Here is a 16,150-nt window from a genome sequence, read left to right as displayed (position 1 = left end):
AGAGCGTCTAGTGCTCTGTGTGCGGTCCAGGTAAATGTGCAGGGCGCGCACTGGACATAGCAACGAAAGGGCTGGGTCTGCCTCCTCCCGGGGCAGCGCTTGCAGGTTCACTACCTGATCTCGGAAGGGTGTGGTAGGAACCTTGGGCACATAGCCCGGTCGCGGTCTTAGGATCACAGACGTATCTGCCGGACCGAACTCCAGGCAAGTGTTGCTGACAGAGAACGCTTGCATGTCCCTGACCCTCTTGATAGAGGCGAGCGCGATCAGCAGGGCCGTCTTAAGAGAGAGGGCCCTGAGTCCAATTGATTCAAGAGGCTCGAAGGGAGGTCTCTGGAGTCCTGCCAAGACTACCGAGAGATCCCAGGAGGGAACTAGGCCTGGCCGGGAGGGATTCAACCTCCTGGCGCCTCTCAGGAACCTGAGGATCAGGTCGTGCTTACCCAAAGACTTGCCGTCTACAGGATCTTGGTGGGCGGCAATGGCGGCAACATACACCTTGAGGGTGGACGGGGACAGCCTCCTGTCCAGCCTCTCCTGTAGGAACAGGAGCACTGACCCGATCGCGCATCTCTGCGGGTCTTCAGTTCGGGAAGAACACCAATCTGCGAACAAACGCCACTTTAGGGCGTAAAGGTGCCTGGTAGAGGGGGCTCTGGCTTGGTTGATTGTATTCACAACAGTCGCCGGTAAGCCGGCTAGCTCTTCCGCATCCCGTCCAGGGACCAGATGTGGAGGTTCCAGAGGTCTGGGCGCGGGTGCCAGAGCGTGCCCAGTCCCTGAGAGAGGAGGTCCTTTCTCAGGGGAATTCGCCAGGGAGGAGCTGTCGTGAGAAGCCTGAGTTCCGAGAACCAAGTCCGAGTGGGCCAGTAGGGGGCCACTAACGTGACTTGCTCCTCGTCCTCCCTGACCTTGCACAGCACCGGTGCAAGAAGGCTCACTGGGGGAAATGCGTACTTGCGCAGCCCCCAGGGCCAGCTGTGTGCCAGCGCGTCTGTCCCGAGGGGAGCCTCTGTTAGGGCGTACCAGAGCGGGCAGTGGGAGGTTTCCTGGGAGGCAAACAGGTGTACCTGGGCCTTGCCAAACCGTTCCCAAATCAGCTGGACCGACTGGGGGTGAAGCCTCCACTCCCTGCCGAGCAGGCGTTGTCGTGATAGCGCGTCCGCTACGATGTTGAGCTTGCCGGGGATATGAGTGGCACGCAGTGACTTGAGTCGCTGCTGGATCCATAGGAGGAGACGGCGGGCGAGTTGTGACATGTGGCGGGAGCGTACGCCGCCTTGGCGATTTATGTACACCACCACCGTGGTGCTGTCTGATCTCACGAAGACATGTTTGCCCCGAACTAACGGGAGGAACTTCCTGAGAGAAAGAAGGATGGTCAGCAACTCCAGGCAATTGATGTGCCAACGCAGCGGGGCCCTTTTCCAACGGCCCGCTGCTGCGTGCCCGCTGTACACGGCACCCCACCCGGACCGGGAGGCGTCAGTTGTGACCAGAACGCGTCGGGACACCTGCTGCAGGGGCACTCCTGCCCGAAAATAGCAGAGGTCTGTCCAGGGTCGGAGTGTTTTGAGGCAGGTGGGGGTGATCCTTACCCGATGTGTGCCGTGGTGCCATGCTTGTCTCGGGACTCGAGTCTGGAGCCAGTGCTGGAGTGGTCTCATATGCATCAACCCCAGCGGCGCGACCGCCGAGGAGGACGCCATATGCCCCAGGAGCCTCTGGAAAAGTTTTAGAGGGACCACTGTGCCTGGCTTGAAGGAAGCGAGGCAGTCCAGCACCGACTGAGCACGCTCGCTCGTGAGACGTGCTGTCATTGAGACTGAGTCTAACTCCAACCCGAGAAAAGAGATGCTCTGAACCGGAGTGAGCTTGCTCTTTTCCCAGTTGACCTGAAGCCCCAAGCGGCTGAGGTGCCGGAGCACCTGGTCTCTGTGTGCGCATAGTAACTCTCGAGAGTGTGCTAGGATGAGCCAGTCATCGAGGTAGTTGAGAATGCGGATGCCGGCTACTTGAAGCGGGGCAAGGGCCGCCTCTGCGACCTTCGTGAAGACGCGAGGGGACAGAGACAGGCCGAAGGGGAGGGTACAATGAAGTAAGGTACAATGAAGTAAGGTACAATGGTACAATGGTAAGGTACAATGAAGTAAGGGCTGTAGAAACCCTTCCTCATTTTGGTTGGAGGGACGGGCTCTACCGCGCCCTTGGCTAAGAGGGTCGCGATTTCCGTGCACAGGGAACTGGCATGCTCGCCGTGTACTGCGGAAAAGCAGATGCCCCTGAAGGGGGGGTGGGAGCCAGGCGAACTGAATTACGTATCCGAGTCGAATGGTCCGGTGCAGCCAGCGTGATGCGTTGGGAAGCGAAAGCCACGCTTCCCAGCTCTGCGCTAGGGGCACCAAAGGGACAAGTATTTTGGACGTACCCGGCGGGGCCTCGCAGCGGGCGGAACAGGTAATGCAGGGTCGGGCGGCTTCGTTGCGGCCTGGGGCTGAGGTGCTGAGAATAGACTCAAAGCACTTACCTTGCTCCGCGCGCCCGGCAGGGGGCGGGTTCGTGACTGAGGAGGAGGTCTGATGTTGGCGTCCTCTGGACTCGTCTGAACCGGCCGGCCGGGGGACAGTCGTGGGCATGCGGAAGGCGGGATCGCCGCGTCCGGTGTACCGGGACTGTCATAATCTGAAAGCACATTGCCGTGAGAACGGCATTTGCGGGCCAGGTGACCCAGAGGCAAAGGAAATAGCTCTTTTATTGAGAATTTGGGTACCACAGCCCCCGTCAGGGGGTGTGGCAAATGAAAAAACAAAGGATTCTCCACCCGGCCCTCCGCCGGGGGACGGAGTGGTCTTACCACCTCCAGAGCTAACGTCTTCGGCTCTGGGTCGACTGTCTCAGGAACGCTTGGGAGCCTTCCGGGTCCTAGAGGGGGTTTGTGAGACAGGGGGCGTACGCCGCCTGCGGGGTGCTCGATGCTGGGGCTGAGAGCTGGGCCCGGGTTGGGACAGAGCAGGAGCTGGTTTCTTCGCCGCAGGGGGACGCCCTCGGCGAGCAGACGGGGCAGGGCCCGTAGCGGCAGGTGTGCGGTGGGGCATGATGTGAGAGATGGCCTCCGTCTGCTTCTTCACCGCGGAGAACTGTTGGGCGAAGTCCTCGACGGTGTCGCCGAAAAGGCCAATCTGGGAGACAGGTGCGTCCCGGAAGCGGTTCTTGTCAGCCTCACGCATCTCAGGGCGAGGTCGGTCGCTGAGCACAGTTCCTGCAGCATATCAGGATCAGGTCCACCCCCGTGCATGCTTCTGAGTGCTTTGGCCTGGTGGACTTGCAGAAGGGCCATCGCATGCAGGGCGGAGGCAGCACATCCAGTCGCACTGTAGGCCTTCGCGTTGAGCGAGGATGTTGTCCTACAGGGCTTGGATGGGAGTACGGGGCGGCCACGCCAGGAGGTAGGGCTACCGGGGCATAGATGGTACGCAACTGCCCTATCGACCTGGGGAATCGCCCCGTATCCGTGGTGATCTCCGCCATCGAGGGTGGTGAGAGTGGAGTGGGTGGCACCTAGACGAGCGGAGAGCGGGGCTCTCCACGTAGACGTCAGCTCGTCATGCACCTCCGGGAAAAACGGGACCGGGGGGATGCGAGGCCGCGAACGGCGGCTGCCCCAGGAACCAGTCATCCAACCGTGAAGGCTGTGGGGAGGATGGAGGGTTCCAATCCAACCCCACGCTCACGGCGGCCCGGGAAAGCATGTCAGACATCTGAGCGTCGGCCTCAGCCTGGGCCTGCTGGCCCGAAGGCGGCAGTCCAGGGGAGTCCTCGGCATCAGACATCACACTCTCCAATGCAGCGGCGAGCTCATCTGCTTCGGGCTTGGGAGGATACACAGCCGGGCCGTGAGGTGAGCCGCGGACCAGTGGGAGTGTAGACGGGGACCAGCGACACTCGCTGTCGGGGAACGGGAGGTTCGCGGGGGGCTACCCGGCGAAACTGCACCCGCTGCCGCCCCCAAATATCCCCCAGCGCCAACTGCATCGTCCTCAATCCCGTGGGAAGAAGGAGCAATGCGGGGTGCAGCTGGGGTGGCTTGCTCTCTGTTGAAAGCAAGCCACGACCGCAACGTGGTTATGGTCATGTTCTCGCAGTGAGAACATGAGCCATCCACAAACGCCGCCTCGGTGTGATCGCGGCCCAAACACACGAGACAGCGCCTGTGGCCGTCTGAAGCGGAGAGCACTCTACCGCATCCAGGAACAACACAGGGGCGGAAGGGCATCTTGAAAAAGACGCATCCTGAAAAGGACGTTCAACGCCGCTGTGTTTTACTCTTTTAGAGAAATTACTCTTTTAATAGAAATTGCTCTTTTAAATACACAATGTGCGTGTGTGTCTGCGCTGTCGAAGCGCTCAGGGGCAACAATGCACGTCATGCAATGCTTGAAGGAGAAAGCCGCTGTTGTGCGCCGTCAAGATCCAACAGCATGCAGATCGTCAGAGGAAACAGGAACGTTTGAGTGGTGTGTAACTCGCAGCAAACTGCAGACAGACCATCGGCTCCGAAGAAATTTTCTGACTAAACGTCCGTATTTGCCCCGCTTAAATACCCGTATGCGTGGGCGGGGTATGCAAATACTGACTACCAACTCTCATTGGCCCTTTTCAATAGGTCAGAGGTGAATATCGGCACTCAAGAGAGACCCCTAGTGTCGCTTCTCCGACACAACGTGGAGAGAGCGACAGAAGGGGAATTGGTGTTTAAAACAATAAAATTGGTCAAGCCTAGCCAATGAAACAGAATTTTCTCTAGCATGTGCCCAAGTGTACTGCCTTTGATTATGATTTAAAATTCTCCAAATATCACACATTAAGAGTAACATTAAGCCTAACCATTGTTCTCTGTGAAGCCATATGTGGCTCTGAGTAGTTTCTGTTTAAACTAACATATTCAGTACAATTAAAGTCACCTCCCATAAACATATATTCTTCAGATTTGAAGTTAGACATTTTCAGCAAGAGCCATCACTAACATAAGATGACCATCAACAATCTGTTCAATCATATGACACTGGTATAAAGTTCTTTTGAAAAAGTAAAGCCAGTCCTCCGCTATTTGCACTTTTATGACATAAAATGATCTCCCCTTCCCATTCCATTTCCACACATTTTCGTTATTAAAATCACTGTGAGTTTCCTATACTAACATACAACATTTTTCTTGTGTTTTATCAACTGAAATAGTATGGCCCTTTTTTGGATGACTATTATCTCATTTAAATGTAAAGTACCCATAGTAATCTTTCTCATTAGAGTAAAATAAAATAAATCGGCTGTACAAAATAAAATGAAAAAAAAGAAAATGCAATTTCAAACTCTTTATTGAGCATATTTAGTTTGATCTTATGCACTATTTTCCTTAATCTAAAAGTGAAACCACCCTCCCCCGTCTCTTACATTAATGTTTTAACAGAGTTCAAAAACATTTCCCTATCTGGGGAAAAATGTTCTACATTCACCCCTTTCATTCCTTTAGTCATTTGTTAAAATGTCTTTATTCTGTCCAGAGTGAAATCTCCTAAACCCAACATAGCTCATAGAGTCTGACTACTTACTCTAACTTCCAGCAACAGATTCATCCAAAAACACCTACATTCGACTCTGCCTCGCTATGATTTCTATTACTTCTGTTTAAGAGATCACTTCCAGATGCTTTCCAAACTCTTTTTCCTTTAACACTTCTACTTTTCTTTCTTTTTATTGCAGGAGTTTTGAAAATCAATTCGTCATAACAAATATAAATATCATCTCCCTCAGCATCTGCCACAGTAACAACAGCAGTGTTTTCTTCCACTTCTTTATTTTCACCAACAACAGCACTGGGTCTTGTACTTCCCCATCCAAACTGCATCCTGACTTTCTGAAGAATTTTCAAAGGCTTTATCTATATTGGATTCAAGCATTTCTCTGTCTACTCTCCGCACCAGCTCACCCGCAGCATTCTGTGTTTCCTATTCACCTGTCACTTCACTCTCTGTGTGTGTCTGCCCTGCCTTTCCAGAACAAGTTCAAATGATATGCTCCTCCTTCCCACATCCAAAGCATTTCATTGTGGCAGAAGTAGTGAAAATCACATATTCAAAGTAATCAACTTTGAATTTCATTGCCAAATTCAAATCGTCATTCTCGATTTTCAAAATTATGAAAACATATCTTCTAAAAGACACCGAATGCTGTAACCACGGAGATTTGTAACCTGACAGAACATTTTTAATCTTTGAAACAATCTTGCCATGTCTCGACAGTTCTCTTTCTAAAACATCTTTCATAAACAGAGGCACATTTGAGTTCTTTGCTGGCTGAACAATGGGCAACGCTTGTGTAAAATAATTATTAATAACAACACCATCCGTGACAACAGAGTTTACTTTTTCAATGCTGCTCAAAAACAACACAACTGCACTATTCATACCAGATGCAGATAATAAACTCTCGAAGCCAACTGCATCATTTATCTCTAAACTACACTGTTCCACCGAGCATTGCATCTCAGGGATTACTTTGACACCATGCTGCCGGGTCAGCTTCTCAAAAGCAATAGATGACATTGACAGACACGTGTTGCCATGCCTCCCAGAAGCCACTGGCAATGGCTATTTAACTTTAACACTTGCCTCCTACCTTACAATATTTTCCTAAACAAAACAGATTCACGATTGCAACCTCAATGAACTAATATGAACCACAAAAAAAAAAAAAAGAAAAGATTATTATAGAAAAGTTTGAAAACTCTCACACTCTGTAGAGACCGCTCACACTCCCACTCTGCCCAATAGCACACAGCATCCATTCAGAGAGATAGAGAGGAGAGAGAGAATGTATATACGAATTTCTTTCTATATATAGTACGGTGGGTAAATAACGCTGATGACATTTCGCCCTTTTAACTGGCATCTGTGCTTTCCATCTCTTGAAAAAGCATGAGAGAGCATGCCTCATGCCCGACTGCACCAGAGGAAGCCTGACACTTCCAAAAAACAGAAAAAAAAAATGGATTTACAAATGGTCAAATTAAATATCCACATTCATGGCCATGCAGTAAACTGGTAGGTGGGAAGAGTGTTGTGTTGCTCCCTCTCTGACTCCTCCAGCTGCAGGTAATGAGATTTCCTCCCAGCACCAGAGTGGGAAAGCACTGCCAGTTTGGAGCATGTTCTGCTAAATTGAAAAGCAACGCTGGATGTGGTCCCCCACTTACTGTAAACCGAAATCTAAGCATGACAGAATGCAAACAAGGACACACCGAATCGCCCATGAGCAAAGGCTCAGCTTCCTGTTCACAAGTTCCGCTTTTTTTTTTTTCTTTCTTATCCTCATTCAAGATTGTAACATAACTTATGAACACAAATACTCTATTGATTAACAACAAACATCTTAAAAATGTTTATTCGCATAAGCAAGGTAAAAGCTGCTTATAGTCAACAATAAATGGCATCAGCAATCAATTTTACCTCTGTAACGTGACATTTTCGAGGGAAAGAGAATCTTTGGGAATATTTAAGAGATAAAAAAAAGGATTTTACCAAAGAGGAATTGATTTGATTATGAGAAGTGGGCGTTCCATATGAAGCCAGACCTGAATGGAAGTTTTCAGATGACTGTGGAGGACAACTTTCCCGATGAAAGAGGAGGCTTTTTGACTGGTACACAAAAATCTTTGTTTATTTTCTTTTCTGGTAAAAAAATATCTAAATTTAGCATTTTTTCCAGATTTTATTTTTTAATCTAACAAAATTTAGTGGGGTTTATGCTTAAAAAATAAAATTGTCAATGGGGTAAGAAAAATAAACTTTTCCCTTTAAATCATGTTTTTTTTTCTTATCCCATTGACAAATAGTTATTTTTCTAGTTATAAGCATAAATGTTAATACATTTTGTTAGATATCTCTGAGTCTCAAGTAAATTTATCTTGTTTTATAATTAGGGCTGTCAATTAATTTTTTTTTTTGTATCAAATTAATTACATGCTATGCTGATTAAATTAATCAAATTAATCTAAATTAATCACAGATACTACTATTTGTATATTACGAATCCAATATCTAACTATTAAATAATTATAATTAATTGTATTTGAATAATTGTAAATATAATATATAAATATAATAATTCAGATAATTAATAAACATTCCATAATCGAGGCAGATGAGTAAAACATTGATTAGACAGTACAAAAAGTGGAAAGTTTGCATGATATTTACATATCATCAAACAGAGAAGCAAAACAAATATTATTCAGATGTAAAAGTGAAAGTTAAAAAAGAGATTTTGAGTAAAAAATGACTTTCAATTTGAGCTGTTTCATGGATTTACCCACTGGAATATAATGGATTACTTATATGTTTCCTTTATGTAATTCAGCCCTACTTTAGATATTTTTACCATAAAAACACAAACATAATTAGTAAGAAACAAAAAGGGTCAAGTTGACCCTGAATGGTAACGCTTCATTTTCTAATTGTTATTTACTATTATTGTAAAAACTTCTTAGAGTAACGTTAACCCACATTAAATTACTGCATTCATTTTGGAAAGATTCCATAAAGGCTGCATGGCCAACAACAGAAGCCTAAAAGGAATATTGTGCAATGATGTTTATTGAGAAAGAAAATAGAATCAGTTCCTTGACATAAATTAACATAGAAGGCCTGGAGAAGCTGGTGTGGCTTGTTAACCAGAAGTCAAAAGCCATGTGGAGGAAAAATAAATAAATAAATAAAAACACCTTTATTAGAAAATGATGGTATAAAACAGGAATGTGCTCTCACAGATGGAAAACATGAAGCCAGCTGGGGCATGATGGGAAAAGGGATGGGGTCGCTGCATTGCCGACTCCCATAACCGTCGACACAAATGGGTGGAGAGGCCATTCCTATAGACGAGCAGGAGTTCAGGCTTCTTAGCAGATGGTTTGGGCACAAGGCACAGAGATCATTGGCTAAATGACAAGAGCCTCTCTCATGGCAATTAATCATCGCCGCCTGAAGGTCGTGCCGAAGAAAGGTAGAACCGTTAAAGGGCCAGCGTAGGCATTCTCTTCTCCAACGGCCGATGGTGAGACCCAAAATAGAATTGGCGGGGGTCAAAGGAGTCCGAATGTACCATTTGTTAAAACTGGCTGGCCCATTTTTCATCTTCAAATAAGAGGCTTCAAAGTAGCCAAACACAATGGCTACTTTAATCTTATCTCTTAACGCCTCAGAACATCGGCCTTCTTCGTTTGCCTGCTGTAGTCTCGGTTAACAGATTTCTCAGTGCCAGTTCAACTTATTGGATCTCAACACAAAGGATGTGGCTCTTAATAGATTGCTTGGGACCCTCAGAAGTATACATAATATATGTAGAGGAGCACTGAGACTTCCAAAGCATAACGAAATGAGTTAGATACTTATGGGTTCGCTCCAAACTCGAAGGTCACAAACGGCATTCTTAAATATTCAGAAGGGTATGTATGCATACTAAAAAAGGCCATGATGATAAAAAAAGATGAGGCACTTCATTCTTTTCTATGTGATTTTGAGCATAAAAATGGAAGATTTTGATGTAAAACAGAACAATCTTTAAAATAATGAGAAAACGGTTCAGATATATCGTACAAAAAAGTAGATTAATGAAACAGGTAGATGTTTAATAGTACCTTCTTCACAGTTGTCGCCTTTGTAACCGGGATTACAGATGCAAGTTCCCACAATGCATGTTCCATGTCCACTGCAAGTGATATCGATGCACTGGTTGGTGGGAACATCACATTCAGACCCTTTCCAGCCGCTGTGACACATACAGCGACCTTTGAGGTACTGACCATTCCCACTGCACAGCACTGGACAAGATGCTGGAGAGAACAAACAAACACACAAAAAAAAAGATTTTAAAGAGTGCAGCCAAAGAGCTTGTGCTTGTCTGCTGGACTTGCGGAGAAAGATGGCAACTCATGTCTGGGTGAAATTTAATATCAGGACTACAGCAAAAGTTACAGATTTATATTAAATGATAAAAGTGTTTGAGATCATATTGAATAAGGGATTTGTGAATAGCGATTGATCAGGGGACTTGAGCACATGGAGAAAACATGCAAATGTGAAAAAAGCCAACAGAATACATATGACAGAAATCAATTAAAGTGACAAGAAACCCCTTAGAAAATGTATCCTAAAATTATACATTGGAATCTATCTTAATACAAAATATTTGTATCCACTGTTTCTAGAAAAAAGAACTGTAGTAACTATGGTATTTTGGCAGAAACTATTGACTTTACTACAGTCACAAAAAGATATTGTCACATAAACCACATAATGAGATAATAATAATAATTATTAATATTATTATTATCATATATTTATATATTACATATATTATTGATAAATACAGTATATATATATATATATATACTGTATTATGAATATATATATATACACAAAAGTTAGTTCCGGTCCTAAAATCTGATTGGACACCATCAGCACTTCGTGTGTATCACTCCGCTTGTGTTCGTCATCCTAAAGTAAAGTGTAAGAGCTGTGCATATGTGTTAAGAGCTAATGTAGGCTATATGTGTCTTTTTACATATTTAAAAAAAAAAAAAATTACATATGTTAGCCAAGAGGTGGTGGCAAAATAATTTTTTTGGGTGTAAAATCAGCCAGGTGAAGTGACGTGAATCCGTTCATTGTTTACATAGAACAGTGTTCCATGATCGGTCATATTACTACTACATTACTAAAGCTTGGAAATAGATTTAAACAGCTTTAAACTAACAATTTCAGCATTAAGGCTCATCACAGCTGAGAGAAACAACAGACTGATTGATTACAGATTTCAACGTGCTTACCTCTTCCGGAGTTTCCACATTGGATACATACTGTTTCAAATGGCGGAGGACATTGCGGTTTCTATAGGGACAGACACTTGCGCACCGGCTACCACGAAATAGAGAGGAAAAATTGACTTATTCATTAAACCATGGTATATAAGCAATATCACACTTGCAATCGTGCTATATTGCCCTAAATCGTGTGATATTCCTTAAATACAATACAGCCGCTGCCTATAAGCAGACTACATGGTCTGCGTAGGGCATCAACTCCCTAGGGGGGGCACCATCTTACCCTAGGAGGGCACCAGAAAGTCCACCGGCTGCCCTTACTCGCATGTTATACGTTATTCAAGGACCCGAAAGCAGTTGCGGAACACGCAATATCACACGATTTGGCGGTCCTGCTTAAATATATATATATATATATATATATATATATATATATATATATATATATATATATATATATATATTTCAGCAGGGTCACCATTTCGCATGTATATATATATATATATATATATATATATATATATATATATATATATATATATATATATATATATATATATATTGCATTATGAAAACTAATGCAATACACTACCGGTCAAAATTTTGAAATATGACTGAAATGTTTCTCATGAGCTTAATCTTTTGATCTGAAGGCGTATGCTTAAATGTTTTAAATTATTTTTGTAGACAAAAATATAATTGTGCCACCATATTCATTTATTTCATTATAAAACTAAAATGTTACTAAAAAAACGTTTTTGAAATGGATGACTTGGACTAAATAATAAAGAAAAGCAGCCAATATGTGTCCAACATAGATGGGAACTCTGGTTTAAAACGCATCCCAGGGTGATTCCTCAAGAAGCTGGTTGAGAAAATGTCAAATGAGTGTCTGCTATATATATATATTAACACCGTAATGAGAATGAAATGTTTTGTCACTTACAGATGAAAGATTAAGATTAAAATCTAAAAACAGGATTAATTTTCTTCATGCAGAATGTAATATCTTATTTCTTTCTTTAATTGTGGAGCGAAATGAAGCCAAGATTTGTCCTTGACAGGTTTCCTGAGATTCAGAGGCTTTCACATGAAGAAAAATGGACAGAAACTATTGAACTTATAAAGGACAGAGAAAAAAAAACAAAAACGAGATGAGATAGATGAGGGGATAGATAAACAGAAAGCTCACCTCTGCTGCAGTCAGGTCCTCTGAAGCCAGGAAAACAATGACAGTTTCCCACCACACAGTCGCCATTTCCAAAACAGTTACTAGGGCAATCATCAATCGAGTCTACAACAGAACAGCAACAAACAATGTTTGTCAGGAGGATTCACATCCATCAGCACATCAATAGCTGGATACCTTTTCTCATTCTTACATTGTTCTTCCCTTTCCCTAAAAAACAAAGCAAAAGGCTAATTAAGCTGAAAGTAGAAGCAAAAAATTAAATGTCAAAACGTTTGCACACAAGTGAATGACCGCCTAATTTCCACATCAACAACAGAGGAAGAATCATATTGAAGCTGACAGAAAACCTGCAACATGTACAGAAGTTTTTACACATTTTACAAACTAAGAGTCTAGCCAAGGTCATTTACATTAAGGTTTTAATGGTGATTTGAGTAACTTTTTATGTTCAAATGTTTCCTCCTAACCCATCTTAATATGCAGAGACAACAATAATTTACATAATCAAAGATTTAACCAATGGTTAAAGTTTTGGGTAGCACAAACTACATTTTTTTAATTTATTTTATACCAATGGTATAAACCTTATTCAACAATAATTATTTTTGCAATTCTTTTTGGAGGGCAATGGTGGCAAAAACTACATGCTTCAGCTGTAAACTTGCCAAATATGCCAAGGGAACTTCAGGGAAAAATTGTGATTAAAACATTTATAATATGACCTTTTCAAGCCAATATAAAGTCTTCTTTTTCAACTGAATCTTTCTATAAATAAGTATGAGCGAAGTTGTACTGATCCTCCGTCATTAGATAGAGCAGATTAAGATAAGTGTGAAATTTGCTTTTAGCTTTCAGGTCTAAGGTGAATTACAGCTCAAGTGGGGCCACTTGACAAATTTTCTACAGGAGTTCCCCAAATTAGTGTTGCTGTTTTTATGATTTGTCACTAATATTGACCATCACAAAGATGACACAGGTTGTACATGACACGTCCAGTGACACAGCTAATGGAAATTCCATCTATGACCATATAAACTAGAGTTTTACTAAACTTACATTAATATATTTTTTTTAAATGATGCCACAAACAAATCATTAAATCAGGATTTTGCATTAATGAACTGAAAAGGATCAGCCTGATTTCATGACTGTTATATGACTGCAAAACATTTTTGCAAACATATACTACACGGTTCCTTACATGTATCACTAAAGCTTACAGATAGTGTCATTAAAACAAATGTTATTTCAAAAATGCAATTGCTGAAACAACCATGTAATTTTAAGGTGCTTCCATGTTTCGACATACTTGCTTTGCAGGACTCAAACCCCAGTCCTTTGCCTTTCAAGTGCATCAATCTATCAGTTGAGCTACAGCGTAATTTGATCATATTTGAACAAACTTGTAAATGTGGTTGAATATATAATGAAAACTTTACAATTAGAGCTCTTTAAATGAGAGCATTTAACACATTTACCAATTTCATAATAGAATTTACATATTATTCAACTCCATTCGAGTCCTGAACACTATTTGGAATAGGGCGGAGCCTTTGTGACGTATCCAGGGACATTACACTGATGCACACACCACAAACACACACAATAGTGATTCTGTGTCAATGATCAAGTGACAGAGAAATAACCTCTTAATTAAATTTTTTCAACAAGACTTTTGAGAATCTGCATTCACATGATTCGCTGTAGTGAAGCGTCAGCATTTCCCCGGGAGCCGTATTGCGCTTACATCTTACCGGTACATCTTAATCATGATACCAAAAATAATCTCAAAGCAACTTGTGAATAGCTATGATTCATATTGTGGAGGATGAGGGTTTAAAGAGATGTAATGCATATTGCAATGCATACTCAACCTATGGGGACTAGTTAATGTACCTTGAATTGGTATTTTAGTGCATTTAATACATTTAATAAAACATTACAGTGACATATTTTTTTTCTTTTTTAAGAAGGAATTAAATACATTTTGAAAGGAAAAGAAGTATATGTGTATAGTCAAATTTAAGCACTTTCAAAATCTACAATTAATCGCAATTAACTATGAAAATCATGTGATTAATCACGATTAACAATGAGAAATAATTTGATTAATCACGATTAAACTTTTAAATTGACTGACAGCACAAGTTAAAATGTATCACCTTACAAGTCATACACTATATTAAAAGTGTTTTGATGTCATAAGATAGCATTGTGTAAGGAATAGGGATAAAAAGTAAGTATTTATGAAATTGTAACCTTTTACTCGAGATTTGCGAAAGGAAATAAAAGTTGTTTTTTAGTGCCTTTAGTGTTCATTTTACCAAGGCTCTATGGCAATATGTACAATGAGCAAGGTCAAAAGTATACAAAATGTTTGGTATAGTAACGTGATTCTATGAGACAAGGGGCTCTATTTTTGTGAGTGCACAAACTGTAGTGCTACGCTCTACTACTGTTCACAACAACTTATCCAATTTTCATAAGAGCGCTAATTCTAAGTGTCATTTTCGTGCCAGCGCAAATAGCCTTAGGAGGGAGTGTTTGCCCTACAGTGGGTGTAGGTGCTCAAACTGTGGATGTATTGTATGTAAATGAACTGGCGCAAAGCCCAATTTGCTATTTTCCAGAGAAATAGGTCACTGCACTACGACGTTTCAATATCACCTATTAACTAAGCGTAAAGTTCAAATTCAGTTCTTGCATTTGCAGTTTGGAGACTCCAGCAGCAGGTGGTAATAAAGTTAATGTCCACATTCTGAAAGTACAGTGCAGAACATCAAATAATGTCCCTGAGAATCGCAATTTTTCAGGGGTACTTGCTTGAGATTTGTATTAAACTTTCTAGAGGTCATGGTTTATTTTTATTTTTTCAATTATGTTTTATTGTTATGTTTATATGTGTTATTATTGTATATTTACAATTGTAAAAATTGCAGATAAAATCTGTAGCCTACTAGTAATGTTCCACCTGTTGTTGAGATTTTAAGTTGGGCCAGTGAAAAAAGAAGTAAATATAAATATATTTTTATAAAATAAAAATATTTGGATTTGGTGTGATTTGTTTACCACTTCGTTATTTTGACTATATTTACATTTCGTTTAGAGTAATTTGCATTTAGAAATATTTTTGGTTCAATGCATAACTAAAATGTTTCAAAATCAAAATTGATAGGTAGAAGTGAAGTGCGTTCCAATACAATCACTGTTAACACTAGCCAAGATTTGTGTGCCAGAAATTAAAATGACTAATAGCTAATGCATACATTTTCTCTTTAATTTAACATTGCATAAAAAAAAGAGCGTGTCACTGTCATATAAATATGCCTGACATTCATCAAGGATGCAGGTAATGCACAAAATAATGTTATTTTCTATTCTTCTAATTCATTGTACCTCAGAATTAAATTGCACATGACCATGATGCACATGATTTGCGCATTGCACAGGCGATTTCGCCAAACCCACTCACGCCTAGACTCACCACATGCTTGCATGAAAATACCAAAACTTAATGTCCATGCCCGCTGTCTTTGTGCTTATGACTATATGCATTGTGCTGCGCTTAATGGTAGTACTCTTAAAATAGGGTCCAAGGTTTCAAAGGACAGGTTGAACTTACACAGGTAAATTAACTTACCAACTCTAACAACATTTTATCTCAGTTTATCACTTCCTTAGTTGTAAGATAAGGAAGGATTGTAAAAATATCTTAATGACACTCTTAAGGGAATTTGATGGCCAATAAAAACACATTAAAATAATTTTATATCGGCAGCAAAACCATTGTGAACAGCTATTGTCAAAATACCATATCACCCAACAATCTATTTATATAGCACTCCAGAGGCATTTATATATCAATTAACAAAACTGTGTGACATGACAAACATCTGTGCCATCGTTTGTGCAAAATCCTCCAACAATCCCATACAGCTGGAATTTTGAAATTCAGATGCACTCTGAATTAAACATGAAATAGCGCTGAAAAATATGATCTCCTCGAGGTACCCTGTGAGCTGCTGGTGCGCCCGGGGCTGAGCTGTCTTGACAAAGATGCTTTTGTGTTGGACAAAGGGGCTGGA

General features: G+C 42.1%; 1 protein-coding gene across 5 annotated transcripts in view; it reads right to left on the bottom strand.

Annotated features, from left to right (window-relative positions):
* LOC127632056 (teneurin-4) overlaps window positions 1-16,150 on the bottom strand; it is a 292,730-nt gene that overhangs the window by 171,499 nt on the left and 105,081 nt on the right. For all 5 annotated transcript variants that reach the window (XM_052110531.1, XM_052110527.1, XM_052110528.1 and 2 more), the window contains 2 exons: window positions 12,066-12,167; window positions 9,689-9,883 (listed from right to left, as the gene is read on the bottom strand). In XM_052110531.1, coding sequence (XP_051966491.1) covers window positions 9,689-9,883; window positions 12,066-12,167 — 297 coding nt within the window. The remainder of the gene's footprint in view (window positions 1-9,688; window positions 9,884-12,065; window positions 12,168-16,150) is intronic.

Source organism: Xyrauchen texanus, chromosome 38 (genome assembly GCF_025860055.1).
Source record: "Xyrauchen texanus isolate HMW12.3.18 chromosome 38, RBS_HiC_50CHRs, whole genome shotgun sequence".
Classification (NCBI taxonomy): Eukaryota; Metazoa; Chordata; class Actinopteri; order Cypriniformes; family Catostomidae; genus Xyrauchen; species Xyrauchen texanus.
The sequence above is the reverse complement of the archived record's forward strand: the minus strand, read 5'-3'. Positions and strand labels throughout refer to the sequence as shown.